This window comes from Anser brachyrhynchus, assembly GCF_964034855.1.
Source record: "Anser brachyrhynchus genome assembly, chromosome: 1".
Taxonomy (NCBI): Eukaryota; Metazoa; Chordata; class Aves; order Anseriformes; family Anatidae; genus Anser; species Anser brachyrhynchus.
Window position 1 is genome coordinate 59,518,169 of NC_137694.1, and position 25,762 is coordinate 59,543,930.

The 25,762-nt window shown below is 40.2% G+C and overlaps 2 protein-coding genes across 4 annotated transcripts in view; one reads left to right on the forward strand and one right to left on the reverse strand.

Annotated features, from left to right (window-relative positions):
- The window catches only part of LOC308179282 (tyrosine 3-monooxygenase-like), a 36,140-nt gene extending 12,268 nt beyond the window's left edge, over positions 1-23,872 (forward strand). The window contains exons 6-12 of the mRNA XM_080559200.1: positions 2,107-2,252; positions 8,062-8,197; positions 8,883-8,952; positions 10,652-10,708; positions 13,780-13,875; positions 19,535-19,668; positions 21,159-23,872. Coding sequence (XP_080415326.1) covers positions 2,107-2,252; positions 8,062-8,197; positions 8,883-8,952; positions 10,652-10,708; positions 13,780-13,875; positions 19,535-19,668; positions 21,159-21,318 — 799 coding nt within the window. The 3' untranslated portion in view covers positions 21,319-23,872. The remainder of the gene's footprint in view (positions 1-2,106; positions 2,253-8,061; positions 8,198-8,882; positions 8,953-10,651; positions 10,709-13,779; positions 13,876-19,534; positions 19,669-21,158) is intronic.
- Positions 1-25,762, reverse strand: part of LOC308179238 (uncharacterized protein) — a 213,420-nt gene that overhangs the window by 21,627 nt on the left and 166,031 nt on the right. For 2 of the 3 annotated variants that reach the window (XR_013940290.1, XM_080559117.1), the window contains exon 8: positions 6,926-7,067. The gene's annotated coding sequence lies outside the window, so the exon portion shown is untranslated. Of the gene's footprint in view, positions 1-1,917; positions 2,040-6,925; positions 7,068-25,762 lie in introns of those variants that run through there. The other variant, XM_080559116.1, reaches the window with a different exon arrangement.

The window sequence follows — 25,762 nt, forward strand, 5'->3', positions numbered from 1 at the left end:
GCTATCACAAGAAAAAGTGAGAATCTTCAACAAAATTATGGGGATGCACCTGTCACATCTTCATAAAAAAGCTGAGTAGTACCACTTTTTATCTAAAAGAATTAGGGTATTTATGCAAAATACAAGCATTGACTTTAAAGTCTTTCATGTGACTGGCTCCATCCAAAGCTTCTTTCTGGAGTGTTGCATAGCCCACACTTCCAAAACTTTCTCTTCCCCTCTCTGGACTGGATGACCCTCAAATAGCAGCTTAATGGTCTTTTGATTGTGGACACAAGGGATGTTGAAAACAATATGATGATAAAGAACCAAATCCCCAGACAGGGTCAGAATCACTACTACTCAAGCATGTGAAGTTTGTTGTTGTTGTTTGTTTGTTTGTTTTTCCTTTTGTTGTTGTTGGTAGTGGTTTGCCCCAAATGCCCACTGAAGATATATTCCTAGGCTCTATTATTGTTTGTTTGTTTGTTGTTGCTGTTGTTTTTAACAAATAGGAAAGACCTACTGTAGTCATCTTTTTATTCTACTTCAGTTTTCTGAAAGATGGCCAATGAGCTAAGATCCTTTACAATCAGACTAGCACTTCCACATGGTAAGACATCGACACTATATTAGGGCAAGCTAAACTGTCCTCTGGAAATATCTGCTACTCTTTGCTGACTTTGGAGTAAACTTACATGATTGCCTTAGAGCTACTTAGAGAAGACAGATGCTTGACTTTGGATAATTCATCACTACTCTCTGAGACTGTCTATGTTTCTGTGGTAGACAATGTTTGGACAAACAGTAGAGTGATACTTTGATAAAAGAGACCATATGTGCAGAAGTGTAAACAAGCCTGCCCTCTTTAGACTCCTGTCTGGGGCTGAACTATGTACTGGTTCAGATCCTATGCAATCCCACTGAAGTCAGTAGTATTCTATGGGGAATAAGCCAGGGCAACATTTGAACTCTAGTCATCCTAATTTTTTCCTAATTCTTCCATGGAAATGGCCCAGTCTCCTGCGGCTTTTGCAATAGTGACAGCAGCCACTGTTTTCCTCTGTTCTTTTATTTTTATTTCTCCTAAGTTTTGTTTTGTTTTGTTTCCTTTCATTCTGGTTCATTACTCCCACACTGCGTAAGTCATTTGTACAAATGGAGAGAGCCATTACAGGGACTGGCTATCACCTCCATAGCAACAATAGCATCACAAAAAATATAAATAAAAATAAAAACAAAAACAACAAAAGGTCATTTTCCATAGCCAGCACTTCCAAGAATGATCTCAATTTTCATAAAACAATGTTTATAAAATTTTTAACACCCTAGGGCTATGTCTGAACAAAAATAGCCATTTCTATAAGTTTCTGGCCATCCTATTACTATTTGTTTATTTTGCAATGGCTAAATATATTCCAAAACACAGCTCTAGGACCAAGCACCATCAAGTCTGAAAGAGGCTTGAAGCCTGTGACAAAATCTGGTTACATCTGTTTTTTTTTTCAGCTGGTCTCCTTTCTTATGATGGGCTAAATGCTTCAAGAAGTTGGCATGTCTTTCAAATACGTAGCTCACGCCAGGCATTTTGAACTGCAAAAGTATGAACCTCTTTGCCTGTACAGATGTACTCTTCAGTATCAGAAAATCCGATTTTTTAGGGCTAGCAGTCAGGCTGGACATGGAGGTGGAGGGACCAGCATTTTAAGCTGTACTTCCATTTAGAGAGCAAAGAATACCTGACTTATTCCACCCCTAAATAGTATAACGCAGAAGGCCACAGCTTCAGTTTTCTCTCTGTGGCTTCCTCTGTGCCTGGCTCTCTCTCTGTGCCTCTGATACTCTTATTCCTAATCAATGTTTCCAAACCAGTATTAGAACCCTAATTAGAATTAGGGTGTATTAAGGGATAAAGCAGATTTGTGGAACAGAACCCACCTTTATGAAGGAAAAATGAAACAAAATGCCCCAGGCATTGTTACATCTGTCCATACTTCAGCTTCTAAGCATCAGGTGTCCCAAGACTCATGCTTATGCTGGGGGTCTATGTCTCTCTGGATCTGTAGGTAGAGCAGAAAAGTACTTCTTTACTGAGGTGGGTCATGCTATATGGCTCTTGCTTTTCAGGAGAGAAGTCTACAGGAAGCTGAGCAGCCTCTACCCTACTCATGCTTGCACACAATACCTAGATGCTTTCCAGCAGCTGGAGAAATACTGTGGATACCAAGAGGACAACATACCTCAACTTCAGGATGTCTCCAGATTTTTAAAAGGCCAGTCATTTTGAACTATGCCTTATTCTACGGTTTCCTGGATATTTATGTACGCCACATGTACACAAGCTGTGTTATAGGACATAAGCTGGTAAGCACAGCTGGTTAGCTGTTGGACTTCCCTCATGCAAGGTGACTGTTAGTAAGACATTAATACAAGGCATATCTAGGGACCAAGGTGTGACTGAGTTTGTTTGTTCTGTCAGTGGCTACAGTTGGTGTAGCCCTAAACCGCTAATTCCAATACCATAGTAGCACACTTCTTAGCGTGACTTGAGCATATAGTTTCTCTGCGGGTTTTGCTGTATTTTACACTTCTACAACTAAGCTATCTGTAAGACCCAAACACAAGTACAGGTAAATACCTCTCAGGTCCACTTTTTTTTTGTTTTCTGTTGCTTGAGACAGGATAGCAATGTGTGCTAGAGGAACACGATTTCCAGGAGGTCCCGCTAGTCAATACAAACACAGCTTCCCTGCAACACCACTGCTTCTTTCTGTCCCTATGGCCCCACATACCAGTCTAAACTGTTTGGCACCTAGTGTGTAGGAGAGCAGAAAAGTCATGGTGCTAGTCTATAAATGCATGAAGATTTGGCCTCAGGTAGAAGAACCTATAAGATTGCAAGGCCCACTGTTAGTTGGGGGCAGGCTAGTGTAGGGCTGGAGAGAAACAGAGCCTGAATTATTATTATTATTAAGCCACAGGCTGAACACATTCTCAAGGCGAGACACTTTGTGTCAACCAGCAGATTTGCCACTCTATAAGGAATAACTAAAGAAAGCTTGTCTTTGAAACCTCCTTGCTCTTCTTGAGTGACAATGAAATATTCCAGAGAGTGGAAAATAACTGCTCACTATGCCAAAATAAATAAATAAAAACTATGGCTTAACTTTAAATAAACTAAATTTAAATAGAGTATTCAGGAAATCAAATGACCTGCTCCACATATCAGTACATGATACTAGTTAGCTTGACTGAGCTTTCTGTTGCTGAATAGGTTTCCGAGACACTGCCAATTTTAGGGAAAATTAAACTGATGACAAATATTTTAGTGTGAGGGAATGGAGGGATGGAATATGAAATGTGACTCTCATGAAGATGCCAGCACCAACCAGTTGTAGGAATTTCTATGTGTGTTATGTATTTTCTTCTGTATTTTCTCACGTACTTTCCTATCCATTCAGCCATCCCTCCTGTAGTAATTGGGCTTATAAATATTTTTCTCATTAAGTAGCTTATCTCATCTTATCTCATTTACACAGTAGCTGACAGCAGGGAGCTCCAGAAATCAAATGATATTGGTCTGAGTACCACAGATATTCATACTCTTTGACTGAATCAGATGATTTCAAAGTGGGAAAGTTTAGGACAATGTAAGAATATCCTCTCATAGTATTGTTCCTATTGCTCATGTTGGTTGACAGTATTTGATTACCCTGAGTCTGGGTTTTCTTGCTTCTTTTGTAGGCTCTGGCTCTAAATTTTCTCTATGCTATACAAATTTTCCTAAGGGAAAAAAAAAAAAAGAGAGCAGTAAAAATAGTCATTCTGAAAATTCCACTAGCAGTGGTTGGTAAAATGTTCACAGTGAGTTTCAGCACGACTATTTCAAACATGGCATGACTACTGTAAGCTAATTGTCCAAATTACTTCTCTGTCTGGAAATGAGAATCAGGCATGTCGGAGGCATTTTATTCCATCCTGGCATGAGTGTCCAAGGAAATGGATAGAATGACTCCCTAAAGTGCCAGTCTTACCCTCCTTAAAGTTTAGATAAAACCAAGATGATATGTAGTTCAGCATGGAGGCTTTATGAAGCATAGACAGAACAAAGTTGGTCCAAAAGAACTATGTTAAAGATAGACACATTTAAGGGTTGGTAAGCTATTTTAGACCCATTATATGGTGCTTGGAATTGATATCCTCCTTATCTTCGATGATTCCCTCTAATAAGATCATTTATTATTAATTTGGGTGGCTTTTACCACGATCTTCAGCAAGGCCAGAATTTTTACACCTACAGCTCATGAATCAACAGTGTGCTTAGTCTTCTTCCTGTGCTATGGGTGTGCAGTATTCACCCAACCAAACTTCAACCAACCTTTAGGCTGTGAGGTCTCCCAAAGTTCCTTGGCATTCAGTGGATGAATTTCACCTACTACCATGGCATACAGTGGATGAATTTCACCCCATCTTCATGTGTGGAGATGCATTGTGCAATTTGTCCTTTCACTGGTTAGCTGTGGATGAGCCCTGAACTGTCCCACTCCCAGTTAGGATGTAAATCCCAGCATGCATCTTTACTGAACACTGCCTCTAAGACTGGACCATTCTTTAGTATATGAGATGATAAGCCCTTGTATAATAAGCTGTATAATAAATTGAAATGCAGAGAGAGAGAGAGGAATATCCTCCAGGGAAAATTATCATGGTATAGACAGCCCAGACAGCCAAATGAACTTCCGTTTTCTTTTACACAGCAGTGTCTGTGAACTCTGCCTAGTGATCCCCTTTCAATTTAATGTAAGTTGAATTACAAGATCTGTCAAGTGTTAACTGGTCTGGTAGTGAGGTTGGTTTAAACAGAAATGAGCTCTACATCATAAGTATTCCTCAATTACCTAAAGGGAATTTAAAAGGTTAAGCACTTGACAGTTTAACAGGGCAAGAGTTTTTCTTAAAGTGTTAACTAGAGGAACCTAAGCACCTCTTTCTTTCTAGGAAAGAAGTTTGGATTTAGACATTCATTGTCCTCCACAGCTGGAAGAAATTACAGCCAGTGAACTCAGGCAAGCTCACACTACAACACGCAGGCCTGTATGCACAAGTTTTTCTAGGCCAAGAATTAAGCCTTACAGATCACTTTAGGTCAACTGCTGGAGACCTTCTCTTCAACTCTTTCTGATTTCAGAGACCTTTGGGCAGTGGGTCCAAGCAGCCACACCCCCAGTTCGCTGCTGATTTCTGGTTTTATTGTACACTAATGAAATAGAAGTTCAGATTTTGCAGATAATACCTTCAGCAGATAACTTTTTTTTCTATGGCTTCTGAAGGCAACTTGCCAAGCCTCTTCCATCAGCAGACTGTCTGATTCACTGGCCTGTATTTAAAAGGACATCTCAGGGAACATAAGCTGTAATTTTCATTTCTTTTCTGCTCCTCGAACATAGATGCTAAAACAATATAAATTTCCCTAGACTTTCTCGTAGTCCTTCTAAAACTGAGTTACTTCAAGGCTTGGTAGCATTCTGATGTATTTTTCAGATGGTGTAGTTATCACTTCACTCAGACTCAGAATGTAGCCCAAAGATTATCAGACTCTGAGGTTTTCATGTTCTTTCTGATTGGCTTAGTATGTTTTCAGCAGTAAGGAAGTACCCTTTTTGTTCTAGCTCTTGGACAGTCCACATAGAGACCTATCTGATCATCTTCTATTCCCCATAGCACCTTGCTTTCCTAACTGGGGAGGGAGGAGAACTGGAAGCATCTTTGTAAACACTTTCAGTTCCCTGGTTAACTCTGATGCTTTTGGTCAGCATATAGAAAAAGACATAATCTCCATAGGTTTATTTGCTGTTCACCTTTTTTGTCAGTTTTGTACCCATTACCTTTTTAATATGGTCAAGCAATAGAAGATAAGCATGGTAAACAGTAATCACCTAGTCCTTCACACTCTCAGGTAGAAAAATTCCTTACTGTCCACTCTTTTTTTTTTTTTGTCCTGGATAGTTTGAGATGTTTTGTCACTTCTATGTCTTCGAGTAAGGCCTTTTTAGCTCCCTTCCCTTCCCTTCCCTTCCCTTCCCTTCCCTTCCCTTCCCTTCCCTTCCCTTCCCTTCCCTTCCCTTCCCTTCCCTTCCCTTCCCTTCCCTTCCCTTCCCTTCCCTTCCCTTCCCTTCCCTTCCCTTCCCTTCCCTTCCCTTCCCTTCCCTTCCCTTCCCTTCCCTTCCCTTCCCTTCCCTTCCCTTCCCTTCCCTTCCCTTCCCTTCCCTTCCCTTCCCTTCCCTTCCCTTCCCTTCCCTTCCCTTCCCTTCCCTTCCCTTCCCTTCCCTTCCCTTCCCTTCCCTTCCCTTCCCTTCCCTTCCCTTCCCTTCCCTTCCCTTCCCTTCCCTTCCCTTCCCTTCCCTTCCCTTCCCTTCCCTTCCCTTCCCCCCTTTTCTTTCTTTCTTCCTCTTTCTCTGTCTCCTTCTCTTTCCTTTTCATCTTTCTCTTTCTCTCTCACTTTCTTTCTGTCTTTATTCTTCTCCCTCCCTCCCTCTCTCTCTGTCTCTTTCTTTCTGAGAAAAGTGCTAATAGCCAGACAGAGCAAGACAAGAAATGTTGGAAGAAACATTAAAAAACTAAACAAAACAAATCTTGTAAATGGCTTGGTTTCTGGGTGGGATTTTTTTGTTTGTTTACATAAAATAAATTAGGTTCCAGGCTTCATGACACAATAGGATGTGGATAGGGAAGGGAGAAAAAAGCCATTTTTGAATTTTTTAAAATGCAGTTTTATGCTTTAAAGCAGATGAAATGTCATTTATGGGAGCTGAGAATGCAACACAGATTTCGAATATAGGACTTCAAAAAGATTACCATTGGCTCTCTTTAAAAGCAGTGATTTTCAATTTTCTTAGCTTTGCAGACCACCAACATGTTTCCCATGGAAATGAAGATTATGCATTCAGTTGACCATAGGACAGTTTATTTTGCTAGTCATCTCTCAAAGACCTTTCACAGTAATGCAGGATGTTCGGGGATAATATTGATAGCACAAGGTAAAATCCAATTGAAAAGTGTTGCATTCTTCTGACCTCTTCTATGGACACCTGCGGAGCAAAACGTGTATAATCACATCACTGGAAGGGTATGTAGTCTGTTCTAGGCAAATATAATGGTGAAAAAATCAGAGGGGAAAAATAGCTGAGAATAGCTAATAAAAATTCTGTCAATAGATGGCTAAGGGCCAAATTCCAGCATTAACTCTAACAAGGACCCGTTTGCTCTTTCTCCTGAGTGTTCCTGTTCTAATGAAGTTCAGAACGAAAGCTAAAATTGACAGGGAGGCTTGTCAGGGTTGAGATAGTTTATGCAGTTTAAATCAGCATGCACTGACAAATTGAGAAGACGTTTAATAGTATGCTCCAATTCTACTGCTGGGCTATTTTGAACTAGGTGCATTGACAAATAGAAGAATTGCCTAGACTGGGTCAGACTCATTGTTTACCTACCCTTATCTTCAAGTGTGTGAGGTACCAGAGATTTCATAGTAGGGAGTAAGAAATTCCATAGATCAGGCTTAAACAGTAACCAAGCATCACAGAGGAGCCAGGTGCTCTCAGACAAGGGTAGGGTTGGGAGGTGTCCTTTGCCAAACTCCTGTTTATCATCTTTTACATGTGCTATGGAGGAAATAAGAGAGAATCCAAGGACTAGTAAACTAGCCAGGGACTGAAAATGCAGGTTCTGTTCCCTGCTTGATCATAGGGATCATGTGTGACCTCAGACACATCGCTGACATGACAAACGTGTGTTAATGTGTTAGAAATGTAAACTGGGGTTAGTAGGAATTCTGTACCTCACATCATTGCTGTGTGACTAAGCATAGGATGAGCAGTTGGGTGTTTTGATGTTACCCTAACTGGACCCATAATGACAAAAGGCACATGTTGATAACGATAAGCCAGGATGTTCCTACTATCCTTCGGTGGAAGGAGCTACCGCAACAGGACCTGAAGGCCCACTGAAACTGCCTACCTGCAGTAAGTGTATAAAGCAAGTAACCGTAGGAAGTCTTAAATTCTGTCTCACTTTCCTTTGCAGAAAGAACAGGTTTCCAGCTGAGACCAGCAGCAGGGCTGCTGTCTGCTCGTGAATTCCTTGCCAGCCTGGCATTCCGTGTCTTCCAGTGCACACAGTATATAAGACATTTCTCTTCTCCTATGCATTCCCCAGAACCGTAAGTTTGATACCATGGCACAATCCCATCCTTTGAATGTGTTGGAAATAATTCTCTTGGGAGCAACTCTGGATCTCTATCCAGTATTCCACAGAATGAAATAATCTGAGAAACTGATAGCTGGAGTTTTAGAGGGGGAAGTAATGCATGCAAGGGCGTGGGTCTCTGTTTCTCTTACAAAGTTGTCTGGAGAAGGAAAAGACTGGAGAATATCTGGTTTAATCTTTTCATCCTGCCTTCATTTACCATCTGCTGGGGTTTGATTCCCTGCTGTGAAACTCTCCCAGTAAGTGCTGGCCAGACAGCAGCAATTACATTTCATGAGAAATTACAAGTTCACACAGACGTTTTTGTTGTATGCTGGGACAAAACAGGGTCTTTTCAAAGATGTTGTGACATAGGAGCCTATTGCCCATGCCATCCCAAGTGAGACAATAGCCAGTGTAGTGGGGGGCAGCTGGATCCCCATGGCAGAAGGGAATGCTTTGTCAAACTCTCTGCAAAGCTAGGCCAGGTATGGAGGCACCTATTGCAGAGTAACTAAAACAGTTGCAACCCTCACACTAGCTCCCTTGGGGGGTCTGTTGGCTAAAATCTTTCATAGGACGTTCACTTAGAGCAGGGACAACAAACAAACAAACAAGCAAACCACTTTAATTAAATGTGAAGGTCACTTGTTTTCCAGAGACTGCTGCCATGAGTTGCTGGGTCATGTTCCCATGCTAGCCAATAAGGAGTTTGCCCAGTTCTCACAGGTAAGAGGATTGTACTGCTAGCTGTTAACCAGTTGCTCTGGGTAGCAGGCCAGACATGCCTCAAAGGCACGCAGCTCACCATGCTTGAAATGTTATTTTAAGCCTTAGGTGTGTCTGACTCACAACCTCCAGCAGTAGTGGGCTAGCAGTGCCCGAGGAGATAAATACTCCAGGGGAGTGGTAGCACTGCTCCCTGTGGACATTTTGTAAAAGGAAGAGCAAGCAGTGGTTGTGGGACATCTCTATGGGAGAGCCTCCATCCAGCCAGCCTGCAGCAGGATGCCGGTGGAGCCTCTGCAGTGCTGCTTGTCTGAGCTGTATAGACTACGTTATTCCCCTGGCTTCCTGTCTGATGCTACACCAACCCAACCACCAACAGCCATCAAGCCCCTAGGCTGGCTCTGCCTGTGGATGTACATTTTTTGTCTCACATGATACTTTAATTGTGTCCATCACCATGTCATTCATTTGAGATGTCTTTCCTTTTACAACTCACCAGACTCTCACAGCATTGCTTACACTGGTGAGGAGGCTCCAAAAGGCAAACAGAGCTTCTTTGTACAAAAGAGATCATTTAGTATGAGCAGTCAGTGTCAGACCCAAGTGAATTCAATGACCTTGTGTAACTATAGACTTCAGAACTATGGATGTACCTCAAAACCATAGCAGAGGGATAAAGATAACTCATATTCTAGGCTTATCAATTGGTGGCCAGGGTGGAAACTGACAATAAGTGCAGAGGGGTTATATGATGTTGATCCTTGATAGAATGTCTGAACAAGAAAGCCGCTTCACCTCACAGTATGTGGTTTCCAATTTTATCAACTTGGATACATGTCAGTTTCCATTCTGGTCATAAATATGGGCTATTATCAGACTCAATTTAGTAGTTCTTAAAGTATCCTTATGGTCTGTAATTGTCTTTGGAAGAACTCTCTTCAGTTCAGTTCAACACCGGAACTGAAGACACCTTAGAAATGACATTATAGCAATTTCAAAACTTTCAGCTTTACTCTTTCTCTGCCTGTAACACAGACTATACGAAATGGAATAACGTTAAATTAATTTTCACAATTTGCATTTCACATTTTCTAAAAGTATTTTCACAGTTGAAATTCACCCCATAAAAAATCATTTTTATTCCATTCAATGTGAAAAAATGAATGGGGAATAGGGAATAGCTTTGTTTGTTTTCTGCACAATACAGCTTCCAGGATAGTTAAGAGGAGACACCTACAGAAAATTATTGTGAGAATAGTAATTAACAGAGAGCATAGTTGTGAGTAAACAGCATCCTCCCTGCATGTATCTGACATACCAGTAAGGGCTGTCAGAAAGAGAATGAGAGACTAAAAGGTATGGAAAAAATAAAACCCACCTTCCAGTCCTTAGTTCTCATTCCTCCCTTCAAATCTGTGCCTGAGATAGTCCAGCATTAAGCCAAGCGATGGTTAACTTTACACAGAGAACTCTGAGGATTAAACACTCATCTCATGTGGTTCCCAGTGGTATGTAGCTGGGGGCCAGGGAGAGGTAGGCATCCTGGAAGCCATGGAAGGTCATTTTGGGTGACAAAAACAATGAATAGTTCATGCTATTCATGCTAGAAATGATGTGGTCCTCCCCCTTCCCCTCTTTCTCTCCCTTGGGCTGAATAATCACACTAGTGTAACACTGACTGCTTGCTTACTTGCTTTAGGATATTGGACTGGCTTCTCTTGGATCATCTGAAACAGAGATTGAGAAACTAGCCACAGTAAGTACAGATGGCAGTTTAGTATCAGAGGCAAAAACCAAAGAACTCACTTCATATCCCTCACTGTTCAGGGAAGGCTCTTTAGTGTCTCGGATTAGCTACACAAAAATAGGAGCAGCAGCAGAATTGTCTTCTCCTCATCCACAGGTTAGGGAGGTGCCAGAGCAGGAGCTGGAGTCCCTCCAAGGAAGCCCAGAAGCACGTGATTCCACTTTGAGGAAATACTTATACTTTTTGCTGCCATAAGAGTATGTTCCTGATGCTGAGCCTCTATAGTTTCAGTAACGGGAGGGTTCCAACTCACTTTATATTCACCTTTGATTCTCCTAGATTCACCTAATTGACTGTATACTCGATGTGATTATATGTATACTCGATGGTGCAGGGGACCATCAGAATTCAGGGTGCCCTTTATTTGCTAATCTCACAAAATAGGTGAGCTCTTTGGCAGCAGGTACTCTCACTTGGTTCTGAATCCCTAGGCTGTATACAATCTATGAGAACAACTCATGCAACCTGTAGCTGCCATCTTGGTCTGAAAATACGCCGGAGGCCAGATTTTTTATTTTTATTTTATTTATTTTTTTCCGATAATGGCATGATTATTTTTTCACGGGAAGGAAGGAGTCTTATTCTCACCCACTAAGGTGAGGCTCATTCAGGAAAGGGTGTGGATGAGAGGAGACTGTCACTCCTGAAATTCCTCACCCAGCTCACAGGCCCACTCTTGGTGAAGTGGAATGAGGCACTATTTGAAAGTGATTATGGCTCAGCTAAAATCTGTCTGCATGCATCTGTCTGTGAGTCAGGATTAGGTAACACTAGCAGCATTTTTAAACATAAAAGGTCCCACTACTGAATTGTTTGTAGCACCATCCAGGTCCTGGTCTCATTAAGTAAAGGGACTATATGGGAAGAGGCAGTGACATGTCCGCAGTTCCTCTGCATTTACCCTTCTCTGGGTGTGAGAGACTAGAATAATTTTAAGATTTATGTTTTGGTTAGGGTTAAAATAGTGATGGGTCCTAGGAAACCATTTTGTGTAATTTTCCAGTTCTTGGTGAGATTGGGTGAAGGACAGTGGTTTACACAGCATTCCTTTGCAAGGACCTCTCCCTTACTCCAGATTGTTTAAGACTAGATTAGAGATAGGGTTAAGGTTAGCAAAACAATGGGTGCTAGATCTGAAACTTTCACAGTGTCATCTAGGGTTTGGTGAGGTAGAACGAGGGAACCTTTTTTAAAGAGCTACCTGCAGTTCAGAATTTGTGAGAATACAATTTACTAAGTACCATTCACGTATTCAGAACAGTAAACATATTCTGGATTAACCACTCAATCTTCAATTTTTTTAAAAGTTCAGACATCTAATCTAGGCTTATTTTTTACGTTTCTTCACCAGAAAGTGAAGATAAATAACCTTTAATGCTTTCTCTACCATGACATAGATGTCTACCATAAATTCTTGTTTCTCTCCATTCATTATAAAGAGGTAACTAGCCTAGGTAATATGGCAATGTCTAAGGTACCTAAGAGTTTCTTAAGAGAATCTTGACTTGTTGTTATGGTCTATAACATATGCACAGCAAATGTTGAAATGACATTATTTCCTTCAGTTCCAGGAGTTTTCTAAGCAGGTGAATCCATACACAAGAAATGGAAAGTTACCAGTGGTCACGTTCTCCACAGTGGGCCACTAGTACCATGTCTCATACCCTGTTAAGACACTGAGAACCAAAAGAACCTCACTAAGAACCAAATAAGTGATATCTAAGGAACCACTTATATATATATATATATAAATCCTTCTCCTAGAGCATTGTCCTATGTCTCACTGTCACTTTCTGCAAAATGATGAGATACTTGAAAGGCTTTTCACTGGAAATAGTAAGAATCAAGATTATTAACACAAGAATAATGGGGAATTATCACTGGAACGGAAGAGAAAGCAGCTCTGAGTTTTGCAGAAAGAAACATCTTGGCATGCTGTTTCTTTAGTTGCAAATTTGTAGGCTAAAACCAAAAATCATCAAAATCAGAAGATGCATATCAAAGAAGGTTGGGGAAAGAAAGAGAAAGAGAGTGACAACATAGACAGAATAACATATAGTTTCACATTATTTTGTGAAGTGCTGGCAATTCTTTGAGAAGGGTGCTGAGAATGCTAAATTGAACCCTGCGAATGAGGCAGCAAAGAGCTACATGTCCCTGAAGTAATCTTGAAGAGTTGCAGCACAAAGCCATATTCCTGAAATGTCTTTTGTTTTCCATGTTTTGCACAACACCTAACCAGCAGCTTAGGGGTCAAGCTGTGTCCAGAATTGTTCCTCCACTGTTCATTTCCTTAGACAGTATAATAAAGGAAGGGCTATCAGGTTACCAGAGCCAAGAATTGCTTTTATCTCATCACTGTCCAGCAGGTAAAGGAAGTATGGTCCCAATCATGCTTTATTGCAAGAAAACAAACAAACAAACAAACAAACAAACAAACAAAACAAAACAAAAAAAAAAACAAACAGAAAGATGTATCTTTATTTTCTATTGCAGCAAGATGAAAATTGAATTGGTATAATCTTAAAGGGTACATTGCTGTTAAGGAATAAGTCATTCCTCTGTTCTGACAAATACTATCATATAGAGAAAGGAGGAAGGGAACTGCCTTTTCAAGGACCTTTCTAAGGGTCTTGAACCCTCTGTGGGTGTCTACCTGTGCTTTTGGGGAGTATGTATTGAAAACTGTCAGCTTTCACTGACTATAAGGCAGCTCAAGGCTAATTTGTTTAAAAACAGATATTATTAGCAGTTGTTGTTTGCTTTTGTTTTTGTTTTTCTTTTTGAGGAGAGTGAGAATGGAAAGGATGGCAAGTTTTGAAAAAATATGTATTATGCTTTTTGTGTGTGTTATATGTTGAAGAGAAAAAATAATTTACTTAAAATATATAACTAAAATTTGAAGATACAAAGACGTTAAGGACTAGGAATAAAATAAATTAGAAGGAAGGAAAAAGGAAAAGCTTAAAAATGAATTGCCTATTGAGACTGTGATTTTCACAAATTGTTCTTGTTATCAGCTTTATTGGTTTACTGTGGAGTTTGGTCTCTGCAAGCAAAATGGATCCATCAGAGCTTATGGGGCAGGACTGCTTTCATCTTATGGGGAGCTTATGGTATGTGTCATGTATTTGGTATCAAAATACTTCTATAATCCAGTTTTCCAAATTCTCTGGTAAAAGCAAAATATTTCCTCACATAAAGCAATATGATTTAAAATACTGATTTTTCTTTTGCAAAGAAATTCGTTCTTCCTCTCAGGAAGCTACTGAGTAGGGTACAAAATACAGTAGGACTGTACCTGTCTTCAGCCTAGAGAGATGAAATCTGATGAAGCACTCAACCTATAAAGTATTAGATTTGTTTCTTACTGCTCCTATCCAGTAGTGATGCAGTTGACTTCAACATAAAACTTTTCTGTACTTTTCTGAATTACTCACTAGAGGGCAATATTATGCCTATTATGAACTGCTAACTTCATCCACATCATTGACCTTTATGCACGTATACATCAAAAAGCACTGACTGACTGGACCAAATTAAGTACCGAAAAAAAACCCAAACCAATAAATAGGATTGACAATGGCAAAAAGAAAATGTTTTAGAATTTTACATTCATAAATACGTTTCAAAACTAATTCTAGCTTGAATTTTATATAGATGAAAATCTGTATGTAGGTTGAATACTGTACTGCCTGGAGAGACAAACTGTGGAAAGAGTGTACTCTTTTACAGAAAGCTCATGGGTTTCACCTCCTTCAGACAAACAGTTGGTAGGAGGGACATTTTTTCTCCTCAGTTTTTCAGAACACTGAAGCAGATGATCAGTTTCTAAGTGCAAAAGCCCTGAACCGATATCATTAGGTCTCAATTGCTTCAAGTTATGCAAATACTGGATGATGTTTGGTAGTAGTAAGGACTAAAGGTGGGGGTGTGGAGGGTGTTCTTTTCAAGCCTATTTATAAACTAGGTATCAAAATTTTCATGGGAGATATATACACACAGACTATAGACGTGTCTATGTACATATTGATGCATCAACCTACCACCCAGCTACATGATATATTCATATGAAACCATGGCTTTGGATTAGCACACCTGGGACTTCCATGACTGGAGACAGATTGTTATAACACTTAAAAAAAAATAAAACTCTCCTAAAGCTATACAGGTCAGTCCTGCTCCCAGTCAAGTGGAGGAAATAGGATGAAACCACCCACTAGTGTATCTCAATGCGTTTATAATAGGAGTCACAGAGGTGCAGCTGAGAGTTACCTATGGAAAGGGAAACCCTCACAGACATTGTGTCTCATTTTAGCATCATTAGGTGAGTTTAGCATCAGTTCTCTTCCAACACTTGCAATTTGGAGAGTTTTGTTTGGAAACTCAGTTGAATAAGATTTGCAGAGCTTTCTGGATTGGAAAACTGAGATCTGCATGCTCATTACAGCTATAGAGAAGTGAGTATGCCTTCTTTCTGCACAGCAACCTGATCTTGTGCCTGACTGCTCATGAATGTTAGCAAAACTATGCTAACACTATTGCAGCACTCATCTGTAAAACAGTGGAATGTATATTATCTTGAAACCGATCAATCAGCTCACCTACAAATTAGGCTCCAGAACAAAGCGTTTAGTTTGAGCATCTGTCTGTTCTAGGATAAGGCTGAAGCTACTGTTTTTCTGAGACTCCCTTAGTATTTACTGCATTTACAGCCAGTAAGCAGGATACCTAGATTTGCTTTTATTTATCTGGACCACAAAGGTCCAATATCAAAGCACAGGTAAAGGTAACATTTATTCTAGTCTGTCTGCCTGAATGCCTTAAATCATAGCTTTAAATCATATGCATTTACTTGTTAAACAGGATACTAAATGGCATTGGTAATCATGTCTCCTATATTTACACAGCTTTCATAGTAATATGCCCACAGAATCTATCTGTATCAAGTTACCTTCTTTTCTGTTTTCTTTTGACACAATTCAAGGTAAAAGTCATGTCAGAAACACTCACCTTTGGTGTCTGGAATTGCACGTACCAGACTTGTGCTCTCCCTCCTCTCTTTCTGCCCTTTTCTTCACCAGACACCAACAAGCTGTTCTACTTTGGATTAAAGTAGTAGGCAAGCATTGCTTGTTCACAAAACTGTGCCATATAACACAAAAGTAGAACTGCATCTCAGATTCCCTGCCTGTAAGGTTGAGTATAGGAGTGATAATTGTCCTTGAGTTGATAAATGTCTGATTCTTGTCTTTACTTTTGTTATCAGTAGTTGAAGGGTAATGCTGCAAGATAAGCTTTTGATACAGCTGGGTTCACATGGGTCTTCATCCATCTTATTTCTGAAATTATATACAGATGTGATGGCATTTATACTTAATAGGTAATGAAGAAGGATTCCCTCCTAACCCCTTCCAAAAGTGTATCCACTTTTCATGTAACACCTAAGATGGGCAAGTAGCTGATCAGCAATAATGCTATGTGCCATGTACAATCCTTACGTGAGCTCTGGAAGTTTGTCTGTGTACCTTTTTGGACAGCAGATTAGTAGTTTCTGTGCAATTCACCTTGAGCACCTGAAACTTCATGCACACAAATTATTTGTATCTATGGCCTTAAGTGCTGAAGTTTCCTTTGAGGGCTGGCTGATTCACCTCAAGAATTTTTATTTGGAACAAAAATGAAAACCAGAAATGGTTCCATTTAATCATTCTAGTCCTTATAAGCGTTTAATTCTAACTTCAGTATAGAATCCATGGCAGTGTCAGTGAAGTGCTGAGGTCCTTTTCTTTAGCAACTTGAAAAAATATACCGTTTCTTTCACACCTGAAGAGAGGAAATATGTGTAATGCAGTGTCTATTTCAGTAGAAGGGTGTGGGTTTTTATTTGTTGTTGTTGTTTGTTTGTTTGGGTTTTGGTTTTGTTGTTGTTTGTTTTTTGTTTGTTTGTTTGTTTTAGAAATACAACAGTGGTTAGGCAGTTTTGTTAGAGATGAAATACAAAATGTTCCTTGAACTTGAACTGGAAGATAGTGAGGCTCTTGACAGCCTTTAGTTCCTTAAAGAGCTCATTTTGCAGTCTTAGACTAGCTCTTGAGAAAGCTCTGGATAAGCTTCACTCTTGCTTGGGAGAAAGCCATTGTCCTTCCTGATAATTATCTGCCAGCCTTCTCAGTATCAGACCAGACGTGAGCTTATGGGTGGAGTCCCCAGACTTAATTTCATATCATCTAGAGGCTCAGCAAAAGTGGCACAGGCAGGCTTACTGCAGGTTGTGTGATCAGGGAAACACACTGCAGTAACCTGGGCAAAGGAGGGTCTTCCTCATCACTGGAGGCTTCCAGATCAGTTATAGCAGGGTGATTTGGGCACTAAGGAGGCAATAAAGGCATGAGTTATTAAGGCCAGATGGTTGGCTGCAAGAAGATAATATCTAACCAGCTGGAAAGGGTGAGTGGTGTAACATAAAGCTAATATTATTGAGAATTTAGAATCAGCACAAAGTCTAGGAACATCCCTGAACTGCAGCCTGGACTGGCTGTTGGTGAGTGTATGACTGTAACCCAAGGAACCACATCCTGACTACAAAGTCTTCAAAATGTTTTCCTTTTCTCCACAGCACCCCCTCTGACCAGTTTGAAGTCAACTTTGGGTAGTTATTTTCTGTGTATGAGCTGATCTTGCCCAAACCTGGGGAACAACATAGGGAAAGACAGATAACGAGAGGTAGAGATGAAACACCCTCTGCGTGGTACTTGCACTTGAATCCATGTTGTCTAAAAAATCATTTAAAGACAGCAACTAGGTATTGGAAAGGACAGGATAACCATACCCAAGTCTAAACTGAACAGTTGCAATGGGTCTGACTGCTGGCCAACCTTGCCTCTTCTGAACTGTAAGAATTCCTCCCCAATAGCTCTTGGTATTGCACTGTTTATTTCACTATATTCTGTCAGCTGTTCTGCATTATCCAAAATGCTTCTCCTGTTAACACTCAGCTGGACTCTGTCCTACATACTGTAAAATCTTATGGCTCATACCACACTTCTGGCAGCAGTCAGTGCTACATATGCTTTTCTTGCAGCACAACAAGTACTCAACTTGTAGAGGCCTTTCAGGCCATCCGGTTTCAAGCAGAACTTCCACTAAAATCAATGGGATTTCAGCTCTGCTTCAGCACTGACAACATAGCGGGACCCCTGTCAGGTTTTGAGTTTCTAAAATCTTTTCCCATTAGTCCCCTGAGCTTCTTAGATTATAAGAGCAGCCTTATGTTTGTGTATACCATCCATCTTAGACTGTATGAGTGCTCTCCAAGGTTTATTCTTCAATTACACACTGCAAATGAAGAACAGGGAAAACACCATCTTTTAGCATTTTATATATATATATATATTTTTTAAGTGTATATGTATTTCTGCACTAGTTCTGCAGCAAATTGACCTACTGGTTAAGCAGACCTCCGATGATGGAGAGTTCAGGCTCAGTTCAGTAAAACATCTAAAAAGGTGCTTAAGGGTACTGTCTGAACAAAGTCTTGAAAAGCATTACCCAGTTTTACCAGCTCTTTACAAGTACCATGGGAATTGGCATTTGCATTGTGAAATGGTGAAAGAAACCTTCTGAAGACTGGGGAAGAAGAGAGAAAGACAAACAGGCAGACAGCAAAAATGGGCTGGTACTATAAGATATATCAGATGTCTGTAGGTGGATGGGGGCACACTGTACAGGCTGAGGATGGAAAGAAAGGTCTTGATTTTGCCTGAGAGGAGTTGCCTTTTTCCTTTTTGTTTATATCCAGGACATTTCACTGCAGTGGCCATACAACTCACCATCATGGCTAACTGGAGGCCAGACCAGCTTTTAGGCACAACTACAGTGCAGTTCATATGGCACTGGAACTGAGCTAGCATTAACCTATCTGACTCAGGTTGCAGAGGCAAACAAACTGTGCAGGAACTTACTCTGAAACTGAGCTGTGCTGCCTTCCTAGGACCCTGCACAGGTACTAAACAACCAATACTAATACCTATGAAATCACACTGCCACCATCTCTGCTGCTGGCTGGTTTAAAGGGATTTCCAGTATGTCTATATAAATGGCAGAGGTGCCTGCAGACTGCAGTGTGGACAGAATTGGCTTCTGTGATCCTCCCATATGCCTGAGGGTAAAATGTAGAAGAACCTGAGCAGAACTTATAGAAGAAACTCCATGGGCCCAAATCACAAACATACACATGCAGAGTATAGTGTACATTTATAGCTTGGCTTTCAGGGACACTTTAATGCTGCTTAAATGTCATGGGAGCTGTGCAGAAAATACCAAGAGAGTTCTGTTTGTTCTTCAGTGCAGCAGGAAATGTGAGCTTTGTAACGTGGTCTGGGGACTTCAAAATAGTGTTGTGCAGCACGATGATTCTTCTGTGCTATTGGCTGAGAAAGCAGCATGATGCTGAGACTATTTTTTCTAATAGATATTTGTATTTTGGGGCATAGCGTAGACTTCCCCCTTCCTGTTTGTGAATTGTCTATGGTACCCAATAATACATCACTGTAATACAGAAAATTTCTTCTTCTTCTTCTTTCTTTTTTCTTTCTTTTTTTTTTTTTTAACTTATTAATATTAACTACTATTTATGAAAAACAGCTTTCTCCTATGAAAGAAAAGGAAATGATACTGCCTTTAACTATTCCATGAGTATTTCATGGCACAGTAGACACTAATTCTTGCTATGTTCATTTACCTATTCTAACCTTTGTTGTTCCTGTTACAAAGTATGCTTTATCAAACAAGCCAGAGTACAAGCCTTTTGATCCAGAAGTGACTGCAGTTCACCCATACCAGGATCAAGCCTTCCAGCCTGTCTATTTCATAGCAGAAAATTTTGAAGATGCCAAAGCCAAGCTCCAGTAAGTAATTTCACTGAGGGGGGCACACCAGCTTGAACCCACACTTCTGCTGCACAGTGGCTTTTTTAGATGTGAGAGTGTTTATCTGAGAAAAACATCATAAAAAGCCATAGCTAAGTATTGCTACACCCTGTCCAATGCTTCGTCTCAGCAATATTTCATCTTATCAACTTCTGAGGTAAATTCTGTAACTGAACAGTGAGAGTAGAGTGCAATCCCACAAATAGGGTGCCTATGTGCTGTTCCAGACAAATGAGAGGTCATGGAGAACTGACTTAACCCAAGGTCACATAGAAATTTTATAGCAGACTCGGGAATTAACACGGATTAACAGGGGTCTTAAAAATAAGATTGCCTTTCTCCTCTGATTATATCTGCACAAGAATGCAGAATCAGCATTCACAGGCAGACTGATTTCTACCAAGTAGCTGACTGCAATCTAAATAATATTATTCCAAATTAGCTTGAGGTGTTTCTTAATGCATTTCTGTGGCTGTTATGTAGTAAGTTGTTGTTTTTAAAAAAGGGTTTAAAATTCTGGGCCTCAATCTCCAACAGTTAGAATAACAAGACCAATTCTAGCTGGAGCTACTGGGGAGCATGCAGGAGCTGAAGTGAGAAATTTATTAGAAGAGGAAAACTTGGGCCAGATTTCTTCCCAACCTCCCCCACCTCCTGCCCCAAAACACTGTCTGCTGGGGTTATAACAATAGCAAATTAGGCTCCTCATCTTAAATCTGTGGGTTCAGATTTAGTTATTATCTTGGCACTGTGATAAAATGCAGCTGAGAACTCACTGGCAGAAGAGAGACTTTCAAGAGCTTTTGACTCAGGCAGACCTGAAAAGAACTTAAAAGGACAAGGAATACACCATTCTCAAACTTAAAGCTTTTTTGTACATTTTTTCAGGATAGTTGCTCAGCCAAAGCTGCTCAAAATAACTGAAGGCACAAGAATCTGTCAGAATGGAAAACATAAGGCAACATCAGTACAGGGGGTTCCTACCAGCATGTACTTAATGGAAACATTGTCAAAAATGGCAAGCAATTTTTTTTTTTTCCTTTCAAGAGAGATGGCAAAATAGTCCAGGATGCCTAGTATGGATAGGTTTTTAGGATTTTATGCAGAAAGAACTACTCCAGGTTATTTCTTGGAAGTGAAGGCAGCAGACATGCTGTGTTTCTGCATTCCTGTAGCTTGTGGTTGTAATAACTCTGAATCGTGTTAACGTAGAGCTGTAAGAGCACAGACGGATCTGAGCCAGCCATGCTGAGAGGCAAGCACTGCAGATCTTTTGGGCTGCAAGTAGTTCAGCTGTGGGGGGGATATAATGCACCAGAAAACCTTATGGAGTGACAGTGATGAGGGTGTCACAGTAGCCAGAGCTACCCTGATAAATCCATGTCTATGTACGGATAAATTAGGTCCTGCAGGTTTTATATGTGGGGAAGTGGCTTCTGAACTAGCAGATCTGTCTCCTTCCCCCACAGAAACTACTCAATGAAGATCAAGAAGCCCTTTTCTTTGCACTACGATCCATTCACCAGCAGTGTAGAGGTTCTGAACACACCACAGGAAGTCAAGAGGGCACTCGGTCAAGTGAAAGAGGACCTGAAAAATCTCTGCCTGGCCTTTGAAAATCTCTCTTAAAACTGCAGCAGTACGTCTCACCTGGAACTGATATATATGTAGACAGTTACAGCACTTGAAGATTTAGTGATGAAGTTGTAGATGCATGCAAACATGCAGCTGCATGCATCTTTAACCCATAAACAGCTCTGTCAAGCTAATCTTTTCACTGTAATTTAGGCTGCTGATTTAGCCACATTAATGCATTCCTACTGAGTATATTTCAATGACAAAAAATCTCAAATTACTCCAATTTTTGGTAGGTGATATAAGCTGCAGCTGTTTGGTGTGTACTTATCTGTTATTATTGGACCTTTGCAGGCTTTTTGTTCACCTGCTGCCTTTTGAAGTTATTGGTCACAAAATACCACAGTAACTCTTCTGTCACAAAGTCTTTTACTTCTTGCTTAAATGACAAGATCACAATCTTTAAGGCTGGCCAGCTGCCTACAGTCCTTGCAGCTAGCTCATTTCTGCTAGCAATTACTATCAGCTATTGTGTTCACAAACTATGAATGATTCCTTTACAATGTACAAATGCAAGAGTTTGTAAGAGGGACCTTTTACTTCAGCTTGCTATTCATTTTTTAGACAGTCTTCTTTTTCAGTAGCCTTCAAATGTGGCAAAATATTTTCCTGTCATATTTGAGAACACAGAATATGTATTCTTGGATTAAAAAAAAGACAAAAAGGACAGAAAATCTGATGTCTGTGATGCTGTGGCTCTGTGCCATACCTGCTTGATTTGAAAAAAATAATTTTGGATTCTGGAGAGAGAAAAGATGAATATATGGAAATATTTTCAAAGAAGCCTATAAGAAATAGAGTCCCATTGATGTAGATGTAGATGTAGATCATGTGATGTAGATAGTCCTAAACACATTTAAAGATTTTTGTTTTTCATTGGCATTATGATGACTTTTAGTAATAACCAAAAATCCAAGTATATGTAATATTGATGGAGCAAATCCTAAGATCAAACACAAGTACCCATATAGCCTTGCTATGGATACAATACCAGTCCCGTAATCCAACTCATCTTGCTTCCCACTCTAGTCCCTTTCTCAGATATGCCTGAAATTTATCTCCACACTGTAGGTCATGTTTTACAGAAACAATCCTTTAATTGCCTTTTCCAGACTTTCACGGTCTTTAAGAATCCTTCCTTCCTCCACTATCTACAAATAGAAACTAGTCTGGGAAAAGAAAAGGAGGCTCATGCCTGGAAGGATTCCCTCTCTGCTTAGCAGCAGCACAAACAGACAACATTGAAGCAAGCTGTGGGTATGACATAAGCAGGGGCAATGTGGATCTCATGGCTGAAGTTGGGTGACAGTAATTCACAGATGTCAGAGTAGATTTATCCTGTGCAGCTAAGAAACCCTACTTGTATTTTCAAAAGTGTATTTAGGATAAGGCAGAGAGCAAGCTTGCAGCTTGTCCACTGCTATCCACTAACTGCCAGCATACATGGCCTGAACTCTGATGTAAATGTGAGGTGGTTTGGCTCTTGATGGAAAAGGAGTCATCAACTCTGCCTTAACTGGTCACGGTGGGATAAGAGCATGTACACAGAAAGTCACAACAGAGCAATTTGCATGCTGTTATTTCATACAGAGCTTATCTCACTGTAATTTGTACATGTGCCAGGCTCTAAAGAAACTGTCGTATTGGAAGTTAACGGGATTTTGTCTCTTAAATCTTCATGTCCATAAGCACTTCAGAAAATTCTCCCATGGGCACTAATAGAGTATTCAAGATCTGGGGAGCTGCTGTAATGGCTCCATTTTATTAAAATGTGGTGATGCCTGACAAATTTGGAACTATCTTGGCAAAATAGCTATGAGACCCTTTTCTCTCAGCAGCAGGAACATCCCGAGCTCTTTCTTTTTCATTGAAATACAGGATTTTTCTGTTTTAGTTCAGGAAAAATTTTGCATATTGTAAAACCTGTTTTGCTAGAGATTCAGACAGGGACAGAGCTGAAGTGAGTTCTTTTGCTTCCAGGGTATTTCTGCTGTGATGGATGATGATCTCTCAACATACTTTTATGAATTTAATTCTACTTATCCCACTTATACACACACACAAATACTGTTTCTCTTCAGAGCGATTTGTTTTGTTACATATTGTAATAATTTATCTGTGTACTTCCTGCCAAATTGTACATAGGCAAAAATGCTTGATAGCTCACAACAGATTGTTTTCAGAGATATTATTTTCATCAACCAGTTATTTTACACTGAAAATTGAACCATGTGCTCCAGTTTTGTGTGTTTTCTTTTTCTTTCTTTTTAAGTGGAAGATAATGCCAGAGCGGAAGAGCTATCAAAATATTTTCTATAGATGGATTCTGTAGGCCATAGGGTCTTTTTCATGTATTCCCTCTGAAATGGTTGAATGTGGAGTTTATACTTGAGTTTGGCTATTGCTCAGAACAGACCTATATTTGGAAGAAATGAGAGACCTGATGGATTTGTTTTGCCCAAGGCCTCACACTTTCCTTGGAGGGACTCCAGGCCCGCCCACGCACCCTTGTCTTTTCCAGTTCCTGTAGCAATGAGAGAAAAAGAAATCATTTGGAGCCAGATTCTCCAACCATTACACATGCTGAGTAGTACCTGATCTCTTGAATAATCCCACTGACAGTACTGAGCCTATTAAGGTGCTGTATACAGAAAGTCAGAGCAGGATTATCAAAACTTCTGTGGGTGTACTTGCTTTTTTATTGTCTTAATGATATTCGGTCTGCATACATGGCTAGGGTAGGCTCCAGTACAGCTTAGCAAAGCTTCAAAAGTAATGAATTTCACTACTTGAACTGTTAAGAGCCAGAAATATTTTTCCAAAGGAGGCAAATCTTTCCTTTCTTACTCAAGCAAACCTTACCCCTGGATAGTTATGACTGACACTCCTCTTTAATGAGGTCCAAATTCTTCTCTTCTTAATCAGTGATATTACAAAGCAAAAGACTACAGGGTTACATCTTTATGAGGTACACTGGTCAGGCTGCTCTTCCAACAGCCATTCTTTCATTTCCTCACAGAAGCCAAGAAGTACCTCATACTCTTGTTGATCTAAGACATGGGTGATGGGGAAGGCACTGATCGGGCCTCCCAATGAAAATAAAGGCACAAAGGAAAAAGCACCAACCAGTAAAAATATGTCTTTTTGTCAGTTTGCATTTCAGCAGTTTCACATTAATCTTGCACAAGAAGGCTCCAAAGCCAAGTAAAACACATCCTGTGACTTGAAACTGAACTGATGAACTCCCCATGGGTCCTTTGCTTATCCCGATAAACTTATTTTTCCTAGATGGAGTGCATTTAGAGCAAAATAGTGTATGTTATTAAATCTGTATTGTGTTGTTCTGTTATACATGGGAGAGTTAGTAAATTCGGTTCGAGGGTTTGGGTTTGTTTTGTTTTTTGGCTAACCAAGTCTGTCCTCTACCAATTTTGGTCCACCCTCAAGCCTCCAGCTGCTTCCCTGCTTCCCTGCAGATTTACTAGGGATGCCAAGGGTACCACTGCGTAAGGAGAATACATAGTTATGCAATTTGGGGAATTTGGCAGGACAGGAAGAGGAAATTTAGGCAGGCCTCCCACCCACTCCCATGAGAAACAGTATTGTGTTACAAGGCAAAAATGTCATCCTCAAAAAGACCTTCTCAATCACTTCTCTCTGGCTCCTTTAGTATTTCAATCTTTTTACTACCTGATGAACATAAAACCGTATTTAACCAATTAAAGAAATCCCAAAATCAGTCAAACAAAAAACCAAAAGACCTTCCCAGAAAGAAAGCACTATATTGCATTGGGTCTCTGCTGACCCATGAAGGAAGAAGCAAATAAACAAATAAAGAAATATAAAAAATCAAACTTCCATGAAAATGATAGTGTATTCCTAAAGAAACTTAAAGCACAAAATCAGTCAATGTACAGCTACACACCTGAAGATCATCTTACAGCCGCTGTGGAAAAGCTACAACTTCGTACCCAGTAAATCGTGACCATCAATTAATCACAGACAGAAGTGTTACATGACTGTTTGAAGCAGGAAATAAAGCTACTAGGAAAAAACCTCCAGTAGCTTTGCCTTACTGCAAAAACAGAAGGTTCCCTGGAGTCTGCTTCTGTAGATATCCAACAGCATGGAGAAATTCCAACTGGCAAAGAAACAGAGGGGTATAGACATACATCCCTAGTAATCTCACCCTACCACTAATCAGGAGTTGAGACATGGGCTTTTAGATTTAGTTAGAGGACATTACTTCGCAGCATTCTCCAGCTGGTGCATGGTCAGAGGCTGGCAGAAAGGGTTACTGTCTGTCTCGTATTAAATATACATTAACTTTGGGTAACACTGGTGGCTGAGGCCCAAAGTAAAAGCAAATCTCTGGCACTCTCTCCCACCACAAGAATTCCTCCGGGGAAAGAAAGCCAAACTAGAAGAGGAGTCTGGC